The sequence below is a fragment of the Sander vitreus genome, chromosome 9 (genome assembly GCF_031162955.1).
Source record: "Sander vitreus isolate 19-12246 chromosome 9, sanVit1, whole genome shotgun sequence".
NCBI lineage: Eukaryota > Metazoa > Chordata > Actinopteri > Perciformes > Percidae > Sander > Sander vitreus.
In genome coordinates this window covers 25,478,230-25,498,809 of record NC_135863.1, presented here as the reverse complement: position 1 = coordinate 25,498,809, position 20,580 = coordinate 25,478,230, and the positions used below count along the sequence as shown (strand labels likewise).

At 41.7% G+C, this 20,580-nt stretch overlaps 1 protein-coding gene across 1 annotated transcript in view; it reads left to right on the top strand.

Moving 5' to 3' along the window:
- Nucleotides 1–20,580, top strand: part of mcf2l2 (MCF.2 cell line derived transforming sequence-like 2) — a 272,628-nt gene that overhangs the window by 128,295 nt on the left and 123,753 nt on the right. Inside the window, exons 16-18 of the mRNA XM_078259471.1 lie at nt 175–241; nt 9,549–9,664; nt 11,205–11,274. Coding sequence (XP_078115597.1) covers nt 175–241; nt 9,549–9,664; nt 11,205–11,274 — 253 coding nt within the window. The remainder of the gene's footprint in view (nt 1–174; nt 242–9,548; nt 9,665–11,204; nt 11,275–20,580) is intronic.

The following is a 20,580-nucleotide window of genomic DNA, read 5'->3' as shown; positions in this document are numbered from 1 at the left end:
TTAATAGTGGTTACTGATTTATTATATTCTTTGTCAGCTTGCAATAAGATCCCTTCCAAAGCAAAAGTGGATGGATGAATAAATTAAGGTTTTTTGGGGGGGAATTCTGCCAGAGAGGTTTTATTATGATTTGCTCCGTTAGAAATCACCCCATTCTTTCCTCTTTTTCTGCAGACACATCATGACTGAGCTAATTGAAACAGAGAGGCTATATGTGGAGGAACTACAAAGCATCATGGAGGTACAGTATGACTGCTGTTTTTAGAATGTTCTTACCCAATTTACATTGCATCATGGCTTACTTAAAGTGGCTATATGTAACTTTCAGTTTGTGTTGATTTCAGCGGCCCCTTTGGACAAATGCGGTAGTGTTTTTACCACACTTTAAAGGTCTAGGAGTTAGCGTTACGAGGAGGTCATATAGTTGCGTATGTTTTGCTCAGACAGAAAATCATTCATTTACAATAAGAGAATACGTTACAGATGCATTGTTGCATTTCAAGTGTTGCAAATGGTAATTACTTTGCCTACTTTGGATGTATCATGAGCTAAACAAGGTATCACTGTCACTGTGTCACGAGCCAAAGCAATATGAGTTTGTTGTACCAACCAACGTAATAATAACTTAGAGTTATATAGCGCATTTCATTAAAAACACAAGGACGCTTTACACAAGGGGCGACAAGGGAAAAGAAAGTAGTAGGCCAACACAAACACGGACTAAAAGGAATAACACGTCCATGCTAAATGGAAGGGGGGCATAATTTAATGTTGGCTACTGGCGTACAACCACATTGCGCAATCTAAAGTTATTTTATGAATAAAATAGACATATTACATACCTGTAGGCCAATTCGGGGTCACTTTTGAATCATTTACAATCCCGTAATTGTCTCCATTTGTTGAAAGCTCGACCGAATGTGACTTGGATTTTGCCTGTTGTCTTTCACTTTCCCTTTTAGCTTTTAGTTGTTCATTTAATTTCCTTCTTTTCTGTGATGGCCCTGCCCCAGTATCAGTATTAAAAGTTATACATCACATAACTTTTAAAATAAAATTAAAATACAATTAGGCCTATATAAAGAAAACTCCTGCTACCTTTTACCTGGCTGGATACTCACTAACAACTTGTACCTACATTCTCACTAACACAGGCTTTTCCGGTGTTACGCCGAAATCTGTGACCCTTCAGAATGTGTGCTCTGTAGCGCCATCTACCTGCCGAAAATCATTTTGTGACTTTGCGGGAAAAATCGGACCCGGGCAAAGGCATTAATAAAAACTATACAAAAATAGCGTTCTTTTCACTGTTAGTCTCGTTTGCTGTTGCAGGTAATTTATGATCATCAGATGGAAAATTACTAAGTTTCAGTAACATTGGCTTGTTTACAACTTGTTTGGTCGTGGACTGTAATGTCTCTTTCCGGGTTTTAACTTAGCAATAAAAATAAAACCCACGTTGTAATAAACCAGATTGATTTACACTGACATCAATACTTAACAGTCATATGTATTTAATGATGAATTAGACTGAGGTGGAATAACGTGTGTACAATTTTGAGGTAACTGTAATTGAGTATTTCCATTTGATGTTTCCCTTCTCTCCTAAGAGAGAAAAATAGGAAATATGAGCAATGTGATGCTATTGCAATAATATGATGCAGTTTTATAGATTCAACTACCCAGCAGTATATAAAGTAGTTCCATCTTAACCAGCCCACCAACCAAATGAGGAGTTGCTGCGTTGTGCGACGGTGTGGGAGTGTTACTTAATTGGCCCATTTGTGTCTTCATGGTTCTAGCATTTAGCCATGCTGTTAATATGCTGGGTCCTACGAGTGATTGTCTGTCCGTACCAGACTAAAAAAACATTTACTTTTAATAACTAACCAGGATGCAAGCCTATCATTACGGTGGTGCATAAGGCCAAATTAATTAAGTTTTGTCTGATATCGCTGACGTGATTGGCCACCACAGCCTAACGTTGGTTTGCATTTCTCCAAAACTTGATTCTGTTTCAACTTTTCCCTGCAAGGCAGCTGTGTTTTTTTCGCTATCCTCTGCGTTCCCCACCACCACAGCCTAAACGCATTACTCACATTCAAATGAATGAGAGGACTGGCATTTTCGCTGCAATGCTTGATTTGGTGTGTGGGGTGTTTTTGACCGGATTTCTGTTACCTAACGCTTCCTTTGTGTTGAAATTCTAAACTCTAGTGGATTCATGACTATGTCTGCTCCTCAGATCTCTGCAGGGTAAATCAAGACAGCTAGCTAAACTATCTGTAGAATCTTAGAGTACACATGTTCCACCAAAACAAGTTCCTTCCCGAGGCTATTTTCCAGTGGCACCAGGGCTCCGTGCAGCGCTTTGCGCCGCCCATGACGAGTTTGATTGGTTTAAAGAAATTCCAATAAACCAAAGCACGTTTTTCTCCCATCCCGGAATGCTGTGTGAACTAGCCAGACCCTCCTCCGCAGTTTCACAGCGTTGTGAAAGAAGGTCTGGCAAAGTGAGACTATTAGGGTTCAAACCCCTAAGGGTAGAACCCTATTGTTTTTGCAATGGTTTATTAGGGTTCAAACCCCGAAGGGGTAGAACCCTATTGTTTTTCTCAGATTTGTTATTATTAAGGTTCAAACACGGAAGGGGTAGAACCTTATTGTTTTTGCTCAGGTTTGTTATTATTAGGGTTCAAACCCTGAAGGGGTAGAACCCTATTGTTTTTGTTTAGATTTGTTATTATTAGGGTTCAAACCCCGAAAGGGTAAAACCCTATTGTTTTTACTCCGGTTTGCTATTATCAGGGTTGAAAGCCTGAAGGGGTAGAACCCTATTGTTTTTGCCCTGCTTTATTATTATTTGTCGTCTCCCAACGCGGCTCAAATTGCCGCGAGCTGGAATGAGCTAAAAACACCAAACTTGGCCAAATGACTGGAAATGATGTGCATTCGGTTCCAAAGAAATATGAGCCCAACTGGCCACATGGTGGCGCTACAATTAATGATCAAAAAAGCGATTTTGGAAAGGAAACACCCCTCACACCGTAAGTCCAACTGACTTGAAATTTCTCACACATATGCAGCTCAATGTGCCTTACAAAACAGCCATTTGGACCATAGAGGTCGGCCATGAATGCATTTACATCCTTCTGTTGGCCGAGAAAGGGTTTGAACCAGGGTTGTCGTTAGGCCTATTTTAGGGGGGCTGAAGCTAACCCAAAATGTTCCTAAGTCCCCCTAAATAATAATAAGAACAACAATAACAATTTGATTTATCCTCATTCATATTTATTATTTATATTTATTTATTTATTTTCAAATGATATATATATAGCTACAAAAAGATAGCCGAAAAGTCGGAAGTTAGACAGAAGTACAAAGAGTCGTTGTGCTATCAAGATGATGCACCGCACTGTCTCGTTGCATTGGTGTGAACTGGCAGCTTTCAGAGCGTTGCGAGTAACTGGAGGATTCATCTCATCTCGCTGCTACTCTTTGGTCTGAACTCGCTATGCACCCTCCCCCCCACACATACACACACCGATACACATGTTAATGGTGAAAGGAAGATTGATTACACGTAGTGATACAGAGTGAAATAGTAAGTTGTTTTTAATTACCTGCTTACCTTTAGCTACGTTTTCTTGAGGTAAAGGAAAGGGGATATTTTGGTTTGCTATGGAAAACTATAGTTAACTAAAATAAAAATGAAATGGTTAACTTAGCAAGCTAATCACAACTCTTTATTCCTTGCTCTAAAACAATATCAATCCTCATACAATGTTGTTGTCACTGAAAACTAAATGTCATAGGATCCCTGTTAATGCTATTGTACCGTTGTATCCTTCAATTCATTGAGCAGATGAGATGGATATTGGAAGATATTTCAGCAGAGAGAAAGAGAAGCAGGAGATTGGCAGAGCAGTTGATTCTGAGGGAGCCGGCGTGATTGAGGTCAGTAGTGGTCTATAGGTCGAAGGATTGCTTTGTTTTCTTCTAACAATAATCATTTCTTGGCAGGTCTAGGTACTATGCATAGCCTAAACTAAATTATTTCATTTTATTTTTTTTATATATGCTAGCTATATTCTAACCAATTTAACTTTCTGCATTCATTGGCTGTGATAAATTAAATAAATATGTAGATGTTGCCTAAATGTTGGCTAGGCTAAAGATGAGCACATGCCCACAGATACACGTGCAAATAAAATGAAAGCAATCCTACATACAGTACATACATACAGTAATCATTACTCCAAATCTTGTATTCCTTCTGCCATCAGGTTATTGTATTTAGACAGTAGCCACTTTAAATAGGATCCGTATTAATATCTTACATGATAAAGTATGCAGTGATGCCTATTTTTTTCTTTTTCTTGTACTGCTATTTGTCATATTTGTTTAACTTACCAACTTATTAGCTGTCTGGCCTCTGTTTGTCTGTTTTTGGACATTTTGGATGTTGTTTCATGTGACCAATTTGCATTTCGAAGTCATGAAATTAGCATCAGGATTTTGTTTTATCTTAAAGGATAAGACAGAAGGAACAGAAATGGAAGAAGAGGATATGTCTGTCACTCTTTACTTGTTAACATATTGGTTTCTTGACTGGTTGTTGACATAAGTGTAGCTCTAATACAGTAACGAAAGATGTGAGTGCAAAGATTTTGCAAACGCAAGTTACAAATACCCTAGGGGCTAAGCACCCCCTGTCTTTCAATCCTAGTGACGTCCCTGGTTTGAACCCATGAATCGCCGCTTCCCAGGTAGAACCCTATTATTTTGCTCCGGTTTGCCATTATTAGGGTTCAAACCCCAAAGGAGTAGAACCCTATTGTCTTTGCTCAGATTTGTCATCTTCCGCGGCAAAAATACCACAAGTTGTACTTCAAAAACCGGTGGACGGAATTTCACCAAAACTGGTACACAAGGTCTGGGGGTGAGTAATAACCAGGATCTGAAGTGTCATATTGATTGGTGCTTGTAGGCGTGGCTTATTTAGCATTATATGCTAAATTATGGCTTTTCTCAAGTTAGAGACATGAAAATTGTCACAAGTGATGTCGATGTGCTTTATGCTTCCCATAAAATACGATGCCATTTGGCCTGATGGTGGCGCTATAACTTTGAAAGGCCACGCCCCTCACCCTGTGAGCTCGATTAACTTGCAATTTCTCCAGGTCCAGGTCAATGTGCTCTACAAACAATTATCACAAATATGGATTGTTTGCTAATTTCCATAATGACACACCAAATGGCAGGACTTATTATATTACTGCATCAATTGTATTCTGATCTTATCCCTCTTTCAAATTGGCAATTGAGCTGCTTCCTAGGGGAGGCTGTGGCTCAGGTGGTAAAGCATTCGCCTAACAATCAGAAGGTTGGTGTTTCGATTCAGGGAGTCACATGTCTAAGTTTATACATTTGTATGAATGGTGCCTGTAATATGTAAAAGCTCTTTGAGTAGTTGTTAAGACTAGAAAAGCGCTATATAAATGCAGTCCATTTACAGCCTTCTGTTGGCTGAAAAAGGGTTATTTTTAATTTGTTAAGTATGCAGTAAGCATGTTATTTTAATACATTTTATAATCTAACTATAAATCAACGAATCTGTGCATGTGTCAGTGCGTGTCTGTGTGTGTCTCCCCCATGCGCAGTGCAGCAAGTGGGGCAAATAAATGCAAATGATGAAGTTATTCGTTCACAAACACATGTAAGATGAACGCCCAGGCTCTTGGGCTCTCCAGCACTTTGTTTTGTTGCCGGCTGGTAACCTCTACCAGGCCTGGCCCAAAAAAATGTGGTGTGGCGGCCTTGCGCTGGCCGCATCCGCGCGCCTCCGGGTACCAAGCTCGCAGTGTACAGACAAGTCAATAAATTCGAGTAAAATCACAGGCTTCGCTTCATATTCATTAATTAATCCATTATTGAATAGAGGAACTATAAAAAGATTTTCAAAGTCAAACTGTAAAACAGTAAATTAAATATATAATTTTAAAAGCACATTAATTAATTACTAAATAAAAAAGAGCATTTAAAGATCAATTTGAAAAAAACAGGAATTAATAGTTGAATTGACAAACTGAATTAAGAACACAGCTTTTAATAAGGCATTTAAAAGGGCAATTCCTTTTCTCATTTTTGAATCCATTCCCTTGCTGCCTTTCCTTATCCAATTTGAAATTCCATTATCAAAGTCATTTGACCTTTCTATTTAGCATTTCTGTGACACTGGGGGGCCGTGATCTGGTTGAGTAAAACAATGCAAATTAGCATATGAACAAGCTCTCTGATTGGCGAACACCTGGCCTATCGTTTAATGTACAATTAAAGGGGCTGTTTGTAACTTTCAGTTTGTGTTAATTCTAGCGGCCGCTTTGGACAAAAGCAGTAGTGTTTTGCTGCACATGCTGTCATAAAGGGCTTTTCTTACGGTACTGTATTACTGAGTTAGCGTTACCAGGAGGTCATATAGTTGCGATGAATGTTGTGCTTAGGCAGAAAATCATTAATTTACAATAAGAAAATACGTTACCGATGCACCATGGCATTTGAAGTGTTTCATACGGTAACTTATACTTTGGATGTATTGTGAGCTAAACTGGGCATCACTGTCACTGTGTCACGAGCCAAAGCATTAAGAGGCTGTTGTAGCAACCAACGTAATAATAAATATAGCCACAAGCGTCATTTTGCTGGTTCAAACCCTGTTTTCGGCATCTCAAAGCACTTTCACTTGTTAAAGGTACCTTTCACTCACATTCATACACTTTGAGATCAAACTGCAGGTCCTTTGGTTGAACCACCAACCTTCTGAATGTTAGGCAAACGCTCTACCGCCTGAGCTACAGCAGGATTGGGAAGCACCCCAATCGGCAAAAGTCAAAGCAGAAAGCAGCATTGAGCCGATGCCAAATCGCCAAAGTCAAAGCCGCAAGCATAGTTGAGCGGGTTTGTAGCTTCACAAAGCTGAGCAAAACCACTTCAGATGGGTTAATGCTCTATAGAACCAACCAAACACCTGTTTCATCACTACAATAAATTCGCTCCCTTTATCGGATTTTAACGAAACTTGGTACACACGTTCAAGTCATGGTGTTAAATGTCTCCATCAATTTTAGACAGGATTGCTATAGCAGAACTTGAGTTATAGGCAATTCCCTGCTAGCCCCGCTTTTAAGGAAGTTCTTTGACTGATGGCGACCATGTTTTATGACGAATCTTGCTCATTTATAGGCCATATACCAATTTTGGTCTTGATACAATCAAAATTGACAAAGTTCTATTCATTTAATTGTTTTTCACATTATGCAAATTAAATACCATCATGGACGTTTATGGTCCAAGAGGCTTTTTTTTATAGAGCACATCTGAGCTGGACTTGTGTGAGGAATTTCATGTCAATCGGACTTTTGGTCTTTTGGTTATACTAAACCGGGAGAAATAAATATAGCCGCAAGCAGCAATCTGCGGGTTTAAACCCTTTCTCAGCCAACAAAAAGAAGCAGCCCAATCGCCAAAACCTCATAGCATCATTGAGCAGGTTTGGGTCTTCACAAAGCTGAGCAAATGCACTTCAGCTGGTTTCACATACTTGTGGGTTGAGCTAGAAATCGTTGCGTAACCCTATACCTCAAGACGGACTGAAGATATGTTACAAATTGTATAATGATTACTAACTAAGTGTTAGTGAGTTATGGCCAATTTTCTGCTAAGCCCTGCCCTGCCCTGCAAAATTCTTTGATTGATGGCGGTCATGTATTTTCACCAATCTTGCTCTTTCATAGTAGAAGTATGTATCCCAGTCCTACAAGGCTGTGTTTATAGAATCAAAATTGACAAAGTTCTATTCATTTTACTGTTTTTCACATTATGCTAATTTGCAAAAAGCACATTGAGCTGCATATGTGTGAAATTTCAAGTCAATCGGACTCATGGTTTGAGTGGCGTTGCCTTTCAAAAATTGCTTTTTTATCATTAATTACAGCGCCACCATGAGATTGACTGGGCTCATATTTCTTGGGAACCTAATGCACATTTCCAGTTATTGGGCCAATTTTGTGTTTTCTAACAAAAACAATAATGACTTAGATTTATATAGCGCATTTCATGAAACCCAAGGATGCTTTACTCATGTACAGGGGGACAAAAAGAAAATATTAGGCCAACAACCAACGGACTGAAAAGAAATTAAAACCAGGCGCATGGTGGATGTAATTTAATGTAGGCTACTGACGTAAACCAATTTCTTCCCTTCCTGTTGACTTTGTTTTTGTTTTGTTTCTAATTCTCATAGGTCTTTCTTATGTTCATTATCCTGCTTAAATAGCACTTCTGTGCCTATTACTTTTTTGTCTATCTAATAACTCCGACACTGCAGGGGCAATTGTAAAGGCTATGAAAATGAGCTTTGAATGTAAAAATGTAATGTATGTTAAATATAACTGCTTAATGAAAAGATTTTTGAGATAATTCACACGAGGTCCCCAGTAGGGATGCACCGATACCACTTTTTTTTTACAAGTACTTACATTTATGTACTCGCCGATACCGAGTACCGATACAGTACTTAATAATCCCTCTGGGGTCCGAGGGTGTTTTTTGGCCTGCTCTGATATTGTTGTCCAAAAGAACAAAGCAGTATTTTCAAAGTAACATGCCTTTTTTCTATTCAAAGCTCAGTGCCCATGGGCTGGACATTTCCCTGAGCTAGTGTCAATAAAATAAATCATATAATTCTTGATATCAAAATACTGAGTGAAGTTTAGAAAGAATGAAGAACGCAAACGAAAGAAAAATATCGCTTTCTTTATGTTTATGCCTGTTAAGCTGATAAGAGACATTGGGACAGTGCTACTATGAATATCAGTGGTGAAGCTCACGGGCAACAGGCTGCTGATATGCTTTTTCACAAAGCAGCTTTGGGAACCCGGTTTCTGCAATGTGGTGATGGCTGGGAATCTCATACCCTGGCTCCAGTACACTGAGAAGACGTTGAAACCCAATATTTTTAACGACTGACAATGGCTAGTTGTCAAGTGAATCATGAAGGCCTATTGGGTAAGATTATTTTACCCAAAACTATAGGTATGTTATTTTTACAGCCAAAACTCTCCAAACGGCTGGCATTAATTGCTCCTCTTTTGCCGCCTACCTGCTCGATGGAGAAGTTAATGTCACGTCACAATAAGGTAGTATTGGGTGTAGTTGTAAGGGAGTAATTTTATGATTAGAAGTACAAGTACATGCGCCTGGCATCGGATCCCCGATATTGACATCGGTATCGGTGCATCCCTAGTCCCCAAATGATACTAATCGTGCGATCGTGCAAATAGGGCTATAGTCATATACTGTATGCCGGTTCAGCCGGTTAGCATAAATTTAAACCGGTTTAGTCTTGTACACCGGACCCGTTAAACTGGAAATCGACCTAACTCTAAGTATTTATTTATTTATCTTTATCTTCTAACATTACCCTGGCATAGATCCTGCATAATTCAAATAAATCATTATTCTACTTTCCTCCTCAATCTTCTACCCAGGGTTATTTTGCAGAGCTGGATAACTCAGAGCTCAGCCACCTCATCCCCCCGTCCGTTGGAAACAAAAGGGATGTGCTGTTTGGCAACCTGCCAGAGATATATGAATTTCACAACAGGTAGGTGGAATGCAGGTTGTACATTTCCCTGCGTTATGCTCTATTGTATTTGGGAAACACTGAATTATCAGTAACAAACAAGGCGGACCACAGGATAAAATGGTATAAAGATGACTAAGAAACTACTCCACAAAACATTACTGACAGAACTATGTGACAAGAGTCAGAATTATTAAAAAGGTATTGGTACTTTGGGTTTGATCATAGCTCTGCCTGCTAAGCCACGCCCCCCTTAGTTACTGTTGCTACATCTGTCAACCTTTCCATTCTAGCATTCAGAAGCAGTTTACAGTTATAACAGCCACACCCAAAATGTGTTGAATGCAATTATTTTAAACAATGGGTTCCATTTCACACAGAAGTAAAGTAGGTGTCTCCCTTCCTGGCCCGGTTCAAAGCCTGGGCACCCCAAATGCTCTAACTGCCCCACTAATGCCAGTATCCTCACTTCACTCCAAATTAAAAAAAAAAGAAGTTCATATTTCATTTAGTTGTTTCCACCAATCATAGCAAATAATCAAAATAATATGTTTTACTAATATCTGATTTAGTTTGGCCCAATGCGCACTGCCGGGAGTGCCTACGCAAATGTCCCTTATGATGCAACGATCGTATACTACAGCCTGGAGTAATACGATTGATAGCCAGCCCTTTCAATTGACAAAATGCCTGCAGCCTTCAGCAGGTGGTCTAATCGGGACGTAAGTCCCGTCTATTGCGCCAAACACCTGTGGCACAAGGTGCGCTATATAATTATGCAGCGAGATCTCATGCACCTTATCCACTCCAGGTAGGTGTATACCTTTGCATCTTCCTCGCTCTTATGGCATTGCACACGGTGGTCTTGCTGACCCAAACGTTTCGCCTACCACTCTGTACTCTGCGCACGTAGCCAGTTTGTAGAGCGCAATGGCGATACGCTTCTCGGTTGGAACCGGAGGGCCATGGCTTATCTGGGTCAAGGGACGGGCCAGTAAAATTACACAACAGGTCAAATCCGAAAATGCTTCAACAAAGGGTTCCCGTGAAGTGTCTCTAAACCAAGATCTTCCAGAACTGTTTGGAGCACTCTCTTATCCACACCACAGGCCGCTTCCGTGGCATCATCATAGCAATTTGTTGATACTGTTGTTTTCTTATTATAGCTTGATATGTCGCTATCAGCTGGCACATAAGCACTATTACAACTTCTGCAATTATTACTCATATGTAGGTAGATAGTGCGATCTATTTTGTCAAGCAAAACTTTGTTAGCAAATGTTTGCTTGGATGTTGTGCGATTCAGTGCGAAAATGAATGGAAACACCCTAAAATGTCTCAAATCAATTCGATATACCAATTTGACCGCAAAACAGCATGTAACGTCATTACGCACAGGTTTTTATTTGCTTCAATTTGTTGGTTGGAAACACACTTTCACCGGCTTTTTTCGCATGAGTTTTCTTTTAACCGAACTTCAGATAATTTGATTGACAAGTGGATGGAAACTTAGCTAGTGTGTTTTGTGTTCTCATTCTGTTTGTTCATAAATTACCTGCAGGACATTTCTGAGAGAGCTGGAGAATTGTGCAGAGAAACCAGAGCTGGTGGGAACCTGTTTTCTGAAAAGGGTAAGTTAAGGTTTGTGTACCGTCAAATTTCACGTTACCTTATAGCCTTGATAACCAACTCCAGCTCAACTAAAATATTGGAACATCTAGGTTAGAAGTATTTCTAGAATCATGATGAAATGCGATACATTTTTTAAAAGTTACACACACCATTTGACACAGTTCACCTAGTCTAGCATTAGCGCGTATGGCAAGTCATAAACCAGAGAGCCTGCTGTCACCAGAGACGATTTCTGTCACCGGTCTTATTTTACATTCATGACTGTCACAGTGTAAAGGAAAGTTCTAGCTCTACACCTGGACAGCAGCTGCTCCTCTCGGCCAAGAGCAGAGTTTCGCAGCGCTGTTCACTTTGTTACTTCCGTACGGCCCCAAATAACGTAGTTACTATTTATTTTCCAACCTAATACAAACACCCTTTGTTCAAAAATATTATCACTGTACATTTAAAGTTATTTTTAGTTTAACTTCGGTGCAAGCCGGTTTAGCATACATTTCTGAGCGTTAGTGTTTTGCTCCGAGGCTTCTGTCTATGGCTAATTAATGTTAGCTAGGTAACATCCTAATAATGCTCACGAACGTTAAAAAATTTATTTGAATTTCACTCACCTAAAGAACTGTAGCATAGACTTCTTGGGAGGGTCCGTTAGTACCATTAAACATAGAGAATATTTGCTTGAAAATTGTCCAAAATGCAAAAGCACTTCCAGGAGGTCAAGTGCAGTGAGTCGGATTAGCTGTAGCTGAACTGACTGGGACACCTAGCAGAGGCAGCAGATAGCCTCCTCTCACTACAGGCACCTTTCAATCAATGTGACCACACCCTTAATTATGCAGACCTTTAAGCCTAAATATAACTTAATCTAATGATTTATAATACAAAAAAGAATCACCTCCTCCAGAGTTCTCATGAAGAGTAAACTTAGCTATAGAGACCAATACCATTGTGGACTGGTAGCTGGAGAGCTGCCAGTTCAGCTCCTGGGCACTGTCAAGGCACCAAATGCTCAGGGCTGTCCAGCAGTCGCAACCCCCTTACTCTCACTCTCTCCATTCGTGTATGTATAGGTCCTGAGCATGTGTGTGTATTTTAGGCCTTTGTGTAATTTCCAGTCCTAATCAATAAAGTTTAACGGTACAACTGATTGACATTAGTTGACTGTGGTAAAGCCCCACTGTTTATGTGCTGTTTAGAAAACATTTTTATATTTTAGGGAACTCACAGAGAGCGGATTTAAGACAAAAAATAATTTATTGAATGAATCAAATTCGAACATATCTGTCAGTGGCTTGTTGATCTTTACATTGTTAGTTAATTTCCTATCCTGGCATGGGACACATTCACACGGTTTGATAAAGTACTTAATGGACATTAACTTATCATTGCACTTACAATAACGAGCGTAGCTGTCCTCAATTTAGGTCATCCTGTACGTCTCATCTCCATTTTTCCTGCATCCACCGTGTGTGATTGTGTGTGTTTGTGTGTGTGTGTCAGTCGCGGGGGGAACTGAGCAGCCCCGCCCGCTCCAGAGAGCCGACAGGAAACAGCAGCTCGTTTCGTCGTAGAGACTTAATGTACGTGTGACGTCAACCCGTTCTCACTCCCGCTTGGTCATTGGCTCTCAGAGTCACATACTGATGCAAAGTCTGACACGTGGGACTGCTGGGCTTGGTTGAAGTCACGGGAAACTCCAGTTATTGGTCAAATTTGCAGAAAAGTTGCGGTGATTGGTCAACATTGCTAGTGATTGGTTGAATTCATGTGAATTGGCGCGATCGCGACATCGCGAAATCCTGGAGGGACTGGTAAGGTGTAGGGCGATGTTTCCAGACTTCTGTCCCAGTCATGAAGTCCTAACCAATGAGTGACCGAGCTGTAGCGCCTTTTCTGCCTAGAGACAACAACAACAAAATCTGATTGGGTAACTCTATTTCTAACATTTTAGGACACTAACACTGTCATTTCTGAAGCAAATTTTATAGAAAATCAACCTAAAATCAGAATAAAAAGAGATAATTAGTTAGGAGTTGCTACATCCCTAGAAGGCTCATTGGTTGCAGTTCATCGGCTACCGGTGTTGTGCCAAAAAGTGCACGTACACAGACATGTTAGATAAACGCCCAGGCTCTTGGGGTCTCCAGCACTTTGTTTTGTTGTCGAGAACAGAACATTTCTCCAGCTGTTCTGCGCGCTGTAGTGGCTTCCTGAGCCTGGTTCCCCACTCCTCCTGCCCAGGCTATATTGCTATCTGGATGTGTGACGTCTGGACGAAAAAAAGGGGACACACCAAATCTCTAGATGAGCCGCAGCCAAACCGCACCTAATTAATCCACATTTATTTATCATTATCTTCTAACATTACCCTATTGATCCTGCATAATGTTACACTTTCAATGAATGGCCATTCTATCCTTTATGAGTCTGTTTCAGATCAGGTGTCTAAGTTACGGTGTCAAAGAGTAACAAATGGTTAGTTAATGAGGAGTTACTGATGGACTGTGATTCAAGCACTAATGATTAGTTACTGTTAAACAGACTGGTAGTTACTGTTAAATGAATGAGTAACGAATGGTTAGTTAATGAGTAGTTACTGATGGACTGTGATTCAACCACTAATGATTAGTTACTGTTAAACAGACTGGTAGTTACTGTTAAATGAATGAGGAACGAATGATTAGTTAATAAAGTGTTACCATTATTTGATTTAATAGGTTGTAGGGACGGGTTTGGGAGGGGAGAGGGAGGGGTTTTATTTTGTGTAGAGTGTAAAATATTCTAAATAAATAACAAAATGTTCTAAGTAAATAGGATAAATAGGTTTGGAATTACATATTACAGAGAGACAGAACCAAAAAAAAGGTACCGTTGCGGACTGGAACCAAATTTCAGGTACCGGTGAGCTTAGGGCCGCCCAAGACAATTGTGATCAGTTTAAGAAATGCAAACAACCCAGAGTGTTTTACTTGTCTCCTATTCCGGAATGTATATGTGGAGGAGCCAGACTCCGCAGCGCTGTGGAGATAGGTGTGAGACTATCGTTTGTCTAATGATAGTGGGCTCCTTTAATAAAAAGTACAGAATGAGGAAATGAGGTCAACCAGCCAGTAATGTGCAGAATTAATGGACTTCATATTCCAGCAACAGCTGAAATTGACCAGAAACTGACAAGAGAATATTTAAAAGATAGAATGATTATATAGGGTATTTCACACTGTTGCTTAAGGACTCCTAATAGGGTATGTAACATTGGTTGGGCTGAAAATGGCCCGGGTGCTATTCTATGGGTCCTAATGTATCCCTGTGTTTTGGCCCTATTTGGAACGAGAGCTTTTCTTCCAAATATGGTATGCTCATGAATATTTAGATGAGCTGCGTGCTGATTGGTTGAGCGAACCACACACAAACAGTGGAGACGAGACAGCAGGTCTCATATTTCAGACACTGCAATGTTGTACATTGTTCGTCTGCTATTTCATTACTAAATTCACTTCTGAGACTTTTTTTATGCGAGAAATCAACTATGTAAAATATGTGCCGTTTTACGAAAATTGATGGCTAATTGCAAATTTTGTCCAACTGTGTGTCGGAATTCATGAGCTCCGTGACACGCCACCCGGCCTGTCCTTTCACTGACCCCGGGTACACTTTCGGCATAACTATAGTATATTTACAGTTTGAATTTCGTCGGGCATGTATATCACAGCTAGCCTTGATGAACGATGTGACAGTTATCGAGACTTCGTATCACTTTTATTTTAAAAGCTAACTTCTCTTATATATTCCCCTCGATAACCCTCATTCTACTATGCCCTCTTCTGCCGTACAGTTAACACCAGTTACCGTCAGCAGAGCGGATGTTTTGGCCTATATAAAAGGAGTTATTTCAGATACTTTCCTGTTTTAAGTTTATTATAGAGACACACACACCCATACTAAAGGGTCCTTGCCTGGGTCAGGGAACCCGAAGACTTTGATTAACACCCTAGATGTCCCCTTGTTCACGGGTGTTTTAACCTCCTATACAGAAAACGTATTGCCCAAGGGAAGCTTCATAACCATATGATTTTCAGTAATACTCACAGTTTAAAGCTGCTCTTCACGGAATCACCAAAAGCTCAAATCCGCTGAAAAATGCAGTCTCCAATGAGTTGAGAGGAGGCTTGCTGTCAAAATCGGTCCCCGGTCCTCAGCGGTTAAAGAGGAGTCAAAACTGCCTCCCATAGGGGTGTTCCCCTACCGCTTGGCAGGGTTGAAGAAAAAGAGGAAAAAATAAAAGTCTTCCAAAAAGGCACAAAACAAATACGCAGGTTTTGTTCCCTAGTCCAAACTTGAACTCAGGTATTTTTATTTTAATTAAAGCAGAAAGTTAAAAAAGGCAAAAAGCTAAACAGAAAGAAAATGAACAAAAATGCACTAAGTCCCTAACAGAATAAAATGAATGCTCTAATACGGAGATTCTTTCAGTACAAAATGCCCCAAAAAGAGAGACTCTATCATCGAGTTACTCCTATTTATACATACATTGACCAGTTCACTCCCACCATACCAGCAGGGGCTGTTTCACCACTTCATGTGGCCTAATAAGGTATCATTTTTTAATGTAACCACAGGTTAACAGACACTCACAGGAAGCCTCACATGTGATGATGTTTCGTATCTTATGCATTGCTCAAGCTAACAGCCTTATACATTACACAAGCAAGCGGTAATGCTCTTCCATCATATATGACAGCTTGACTCTTCTCCAAACAGAAGCAGGACAGTGTGAAATTTTACCAGTACATATGTTTTACATAAGCTCCCCATTACTTTCTCTCATACATGAACTCAATGTACCCCATATGAACTCTTCCCCTGTCTCAGCTGCAGTCTCTTACAGGAACACACAAACTTCCCCTCTGCATGAACTGCAGACAGGCCTTCTCATACATTTACACTAAGCAAATGAATATAATGCTGTATCTAGCATGATTCTTATTCCTAAACAAAATTATAATTACATTTATAAGCAGCAATATGCTTAATGCAGAAATATAGTTGTAGCTGTTTTTGGGCTAATACATTTCTTAAAGCAGTAATATATATTTTAGCTGTTTTTGGAACGCCTGAACATCCTCCTTTGAAAATACAAAATCATGCAACATTCAGGAGCCTACTCCGATCCAGAATGATCGCCAGCATATCCCCGGCACAGTCCCTAAGTACCAGAAGCTGATTGTTGGTACCAGGGAACTCGTACCAAGCTTTGCACACAGAGATGAACCCGTCTGCTTCACTAGAGGAGGCAGCATCCACCGATTTCAGAAAAGTGAAACCTCTGACATAAGACTCTATATTCTCCCTGGTCGGGGCTAACACCCATGGGTGTCGAAGCCACCCAGGCTTGACATGCGTGAAGTATTTCCACAAGGTTGGATCTCTTGTGGCTCGGCTTCCATCGTCCTTTCACTTGCCCACACCGGTAGATCTTGAAGAGGGGCTCACCTATGGCTGAAACTGGATACGTCTGGGTACCTCTGGTCACTCTGTCCGGGGTGGCAAATCGGACATGGTTCTGCTTGCTCTTCCACTTCTTAACGCGCAAGCTGGCATAAGCATGTGAAGCTGGGGAAACACGTCTCCGACTCACAGACCATCAGCACCGGATCGCCCCAGGGCTGTGTTCTTTCCCCCCTGCTCTTCTCCCTGTACACCAACAGCTGCACCTCTAGTCACCAGTCTGTCAAGCTTCTGAAGTTTGCGGACGACACCTCCCTCATCGGACTCATGAACATCAGCTCCCTCGTGAAGAAAGCACAACAGAGGATGTACTTCCTGCGGCAGCTGAAGAAATTCAACCTGCCAAAGACAATGGTGGTGCACTTCTACACAGCCATCATTGAGTCCATCCTCACATCCTCCATCACCATCTGGTACGCTGCTAGCACAGCCAAGGTCAAGGGCAGACTGCAGCGTGTCATTCGGTCAGCAGAGAAGGTGATTGGCTGCAATCTGCCACCGCTCCAGGACCTTTACGCCAGCAGGACTCTGAAGCGTGCTGGAAAGATTGTGGCCGACCCCTCCCACCCCGGACACAAACTCTTTGAGACACTCCCCTTTGGCAGGAGGCTGAGGTCCATCAGGACCAAAACCTCACGTCACATGAACAGCTTTTTCCCCTCCGCCACTAGCCTTATTAACAAGGCCCGGAAACCACCCTGACTCTCCACCTTCATGCCACTGTTGTAATGCTCTTTGCTCTTTATTTTTTATTTATATCTTTCTTTCTTTATTTTTAACTTAATACATACTGTGTAAATATACTTATACTTATATTGTTTGTACCTATACTTATATTGTTTAATATTCCATCTAAAGAATGTGTGACGTGCACCAACAACACCAAGACAAATTCCTTGTATGTGTTAAAAATAGCAATAAAACCTTTTCTGATTCTGATGCGCCGACCTCAGGACATTCAACAGCAGCAGGCATCACCGGATTACCAGTAGCAGCATGCAGTGGTGGATTTGCAGGGAGGACAGGGAATAGCAGGCAGGGGCAGAAAAGGCAGGGCGCGAGTCGGGATGTCCTGTTTCATAGCTATTTCACCCGCTACCGGGTCCGTGGCGGACTGAGGGTCCCGGGCCAGTGCCTGAGTGGATTCTTGACCAGTTCCGCCGGACCCGGTTTGCAGTGGCTCTCCAGACGCCCCAACACCCCCTTTCTTCTTTTTCTTCCCTTTCTTGCGCCTCCTTGCCTTCCCGGGGTCCTGACGCATGATCTCGGGCCACATGCCAATATCAGCTGTAAGGTCTGGGATGTAGATTGGCACGCTGGTATCAGGGTGTCCAGCTCCGGCCCGAACTGCACCACTTCCTCCACCACCCTCTCCATTGGTAACCATGGTATGTGCGCGTTGGGGGAAGGAGTCCGCGTACCTCAGAGTCTCACAGGACGGCTCCCCATTTCCGTGGTAATGAGTCCCTCCCCCTTCTCTGCTGGAGTCAAGGTTTTGGAAGACATGCCCTGGCGGCCACTCGAGGATGGAGCCTCTGGAACTAAGGAGCTTTGATTCGATTTTCCCTCCTTCTTTGAGGTCCAAGAAATCGAGGTCGTTGATGAGCAGCACGTCATCCTCGGCGTTCCAGCTCCACCGTCACTGGTTGCTGATTCCCCAACCTTGGTTGGATTAAGAGTTCACACGTAAATACCCTGTAACTGGTGATTTTCCTGTCATTCATCGATCCTAATTGTCCAGTACGGGTGTGAAAACATTTCCATTCAGCCTCCTCGCCCGGTTCAGACTGGGTAGGAAACAGAAGGGACACAATCCTATTATTCTACACTACTACTCTTTCCTGCTCACCAACTAAGCGAGACATTGGTCTTACCGTCCCTACTGGTTTTGAGGTATCTGGTTGTATATTGACCAGGCTATGGAGATGTTTGGTACCTCAGACCCGTCCATTAACAGACATGGCATACATCAGTCCTGGCACTCCTTTGTACACAGGTAAAATCAACCCCAGTATTTCCTGGGTGAAAACAACTGAGAGTATTTTAGCAAATATCTCCCCTACTATCCTCTTAGTCCTGACGTTTTTGATTGTGACAAGAACCCACATAAAATAACTACAGATTCCAGTCAGAATGGCCGCCAGGTAGACATAACTTGAGGCTGGGTAAAAAACCTCTGTTATCTTGGCTATTACAATCAAGGCATATCCCATCCAGGTGGCCACCGCCCAGCCAGGCAACTTAACTGGAGTAGCCACCACAATTATCCTATAGCAGTGCTGATTCTGGGTTCTTTAACTGTAACAAATGTCACAACTTCAAGACTAATAACTAAAACCCATATCAGTATCATCCTGCGCCAGGTTTTCCCCATTGATAGTCCTACCGACAGCGTTAGACAAATTAGTGGGTAAGAGATATAAAAACATACCCCAGACAGCATCTTTAAATCCTCCTCCAATCCTCTGGAAGAATTGGTCTGATTTGTTCCGTTCTCCATTGCCCCTGGGTTGTTGTCAAAGACCTAGGGTGATCCTCTGTTCTGAACTCCGTCCTTCTTGTTTGTCTAAGAGAAGTGAAGTGAAATAGTCAGTACGCGGTAGTTTATGTCATGTTAGGCTCCACCTTCCCATCCGGTGGTGGGTCTCTGACTCATCTGGCTTCCTGCTCCTTCAGAGTCAGGTGTTTGTTCAGTGTTACTCTAATCTATACGGCTCGATTGAGTACTTTATATTTACCTCTAACCGTGCATTTCCTTTTTATGAACAGCCATGTCAATTTGCAAATTGCAAGCCCAGCTGCTACGCAAGCTAACAGGGTTAGCAGAGCACACAGACATCCCCACAATACATTACCGGCCCACCCCACAACCGAATCTAAGGAATTAGAAATGGCACTGGCAATGTCACTGTTACCTCCGCAGCCTGTTTAACATTCGTTGAAATGTCACCACTACATCTTTGGCTATAGCTTTGATTAGGTTATCCCCACCAGCCATAGCCCTGTTCCAACTTCTTGTGGCCATTCCTTCTGGGTCTCTGGGTATATTTTCAGTGTAGATTGGGGGTACACACTGGTCGGTCAGGTTTTTTGTCTGGGGCCTCAACCAATTTTCCTCTCCATCAATGTTCTGCCGCTGGAACATAGATATTGCCCCAAAACGCTGCCTGACTGGGTACTTCTTCCAACTCTTCCTTTGGTTTTTGTTGCAGAAGTATTCTAATCTTCCTAAGTGGGCTAGGGTTCCTAACATTCTAGGACTCGTCACAGCCGGCCAGAGCAGGGTTTGCACTACATCCTCTATGTCTGGGGTTTGCGAAACCACCAGTCCAGAGGTGAAATCTGTTTTTATCGTCCATTCTGTCCTAGTTCTAAAGGTAATGTAATTACATACCACAGTTCCATTACGGAATCTGAATCCCTCTCGCAGTAGGGTTTTGCTTTCATAGCCTCCGGTATTCTAATCTTCCTAAGTGGGGCTAGGGTTCCTAACATTCTAGGACTCGTCACAGCCGGCCAGAGCAGGGTTTGCACTACATCCTCTATGTCTGGGGTTTGCGAAACCACCAGTCCAGAGGTGAAATCTGTTTTTATCGTCCATTCTGTCCTAGTTCTAAAGGTAATGTAATTACATACCACAGTTCCATTACGGAATCTGAATCCCTCTCGGCAGTAGGGTTTTGCTTTCATAGCCTCCGGCACTTGTCCTGCAAATTTTAGATTGAATTCAAAGTCCTCTATTCTATCTTTGTGCGTCTTTTGATAATATACAGTCAGGTCCATAAATATTGGGACATCGACAC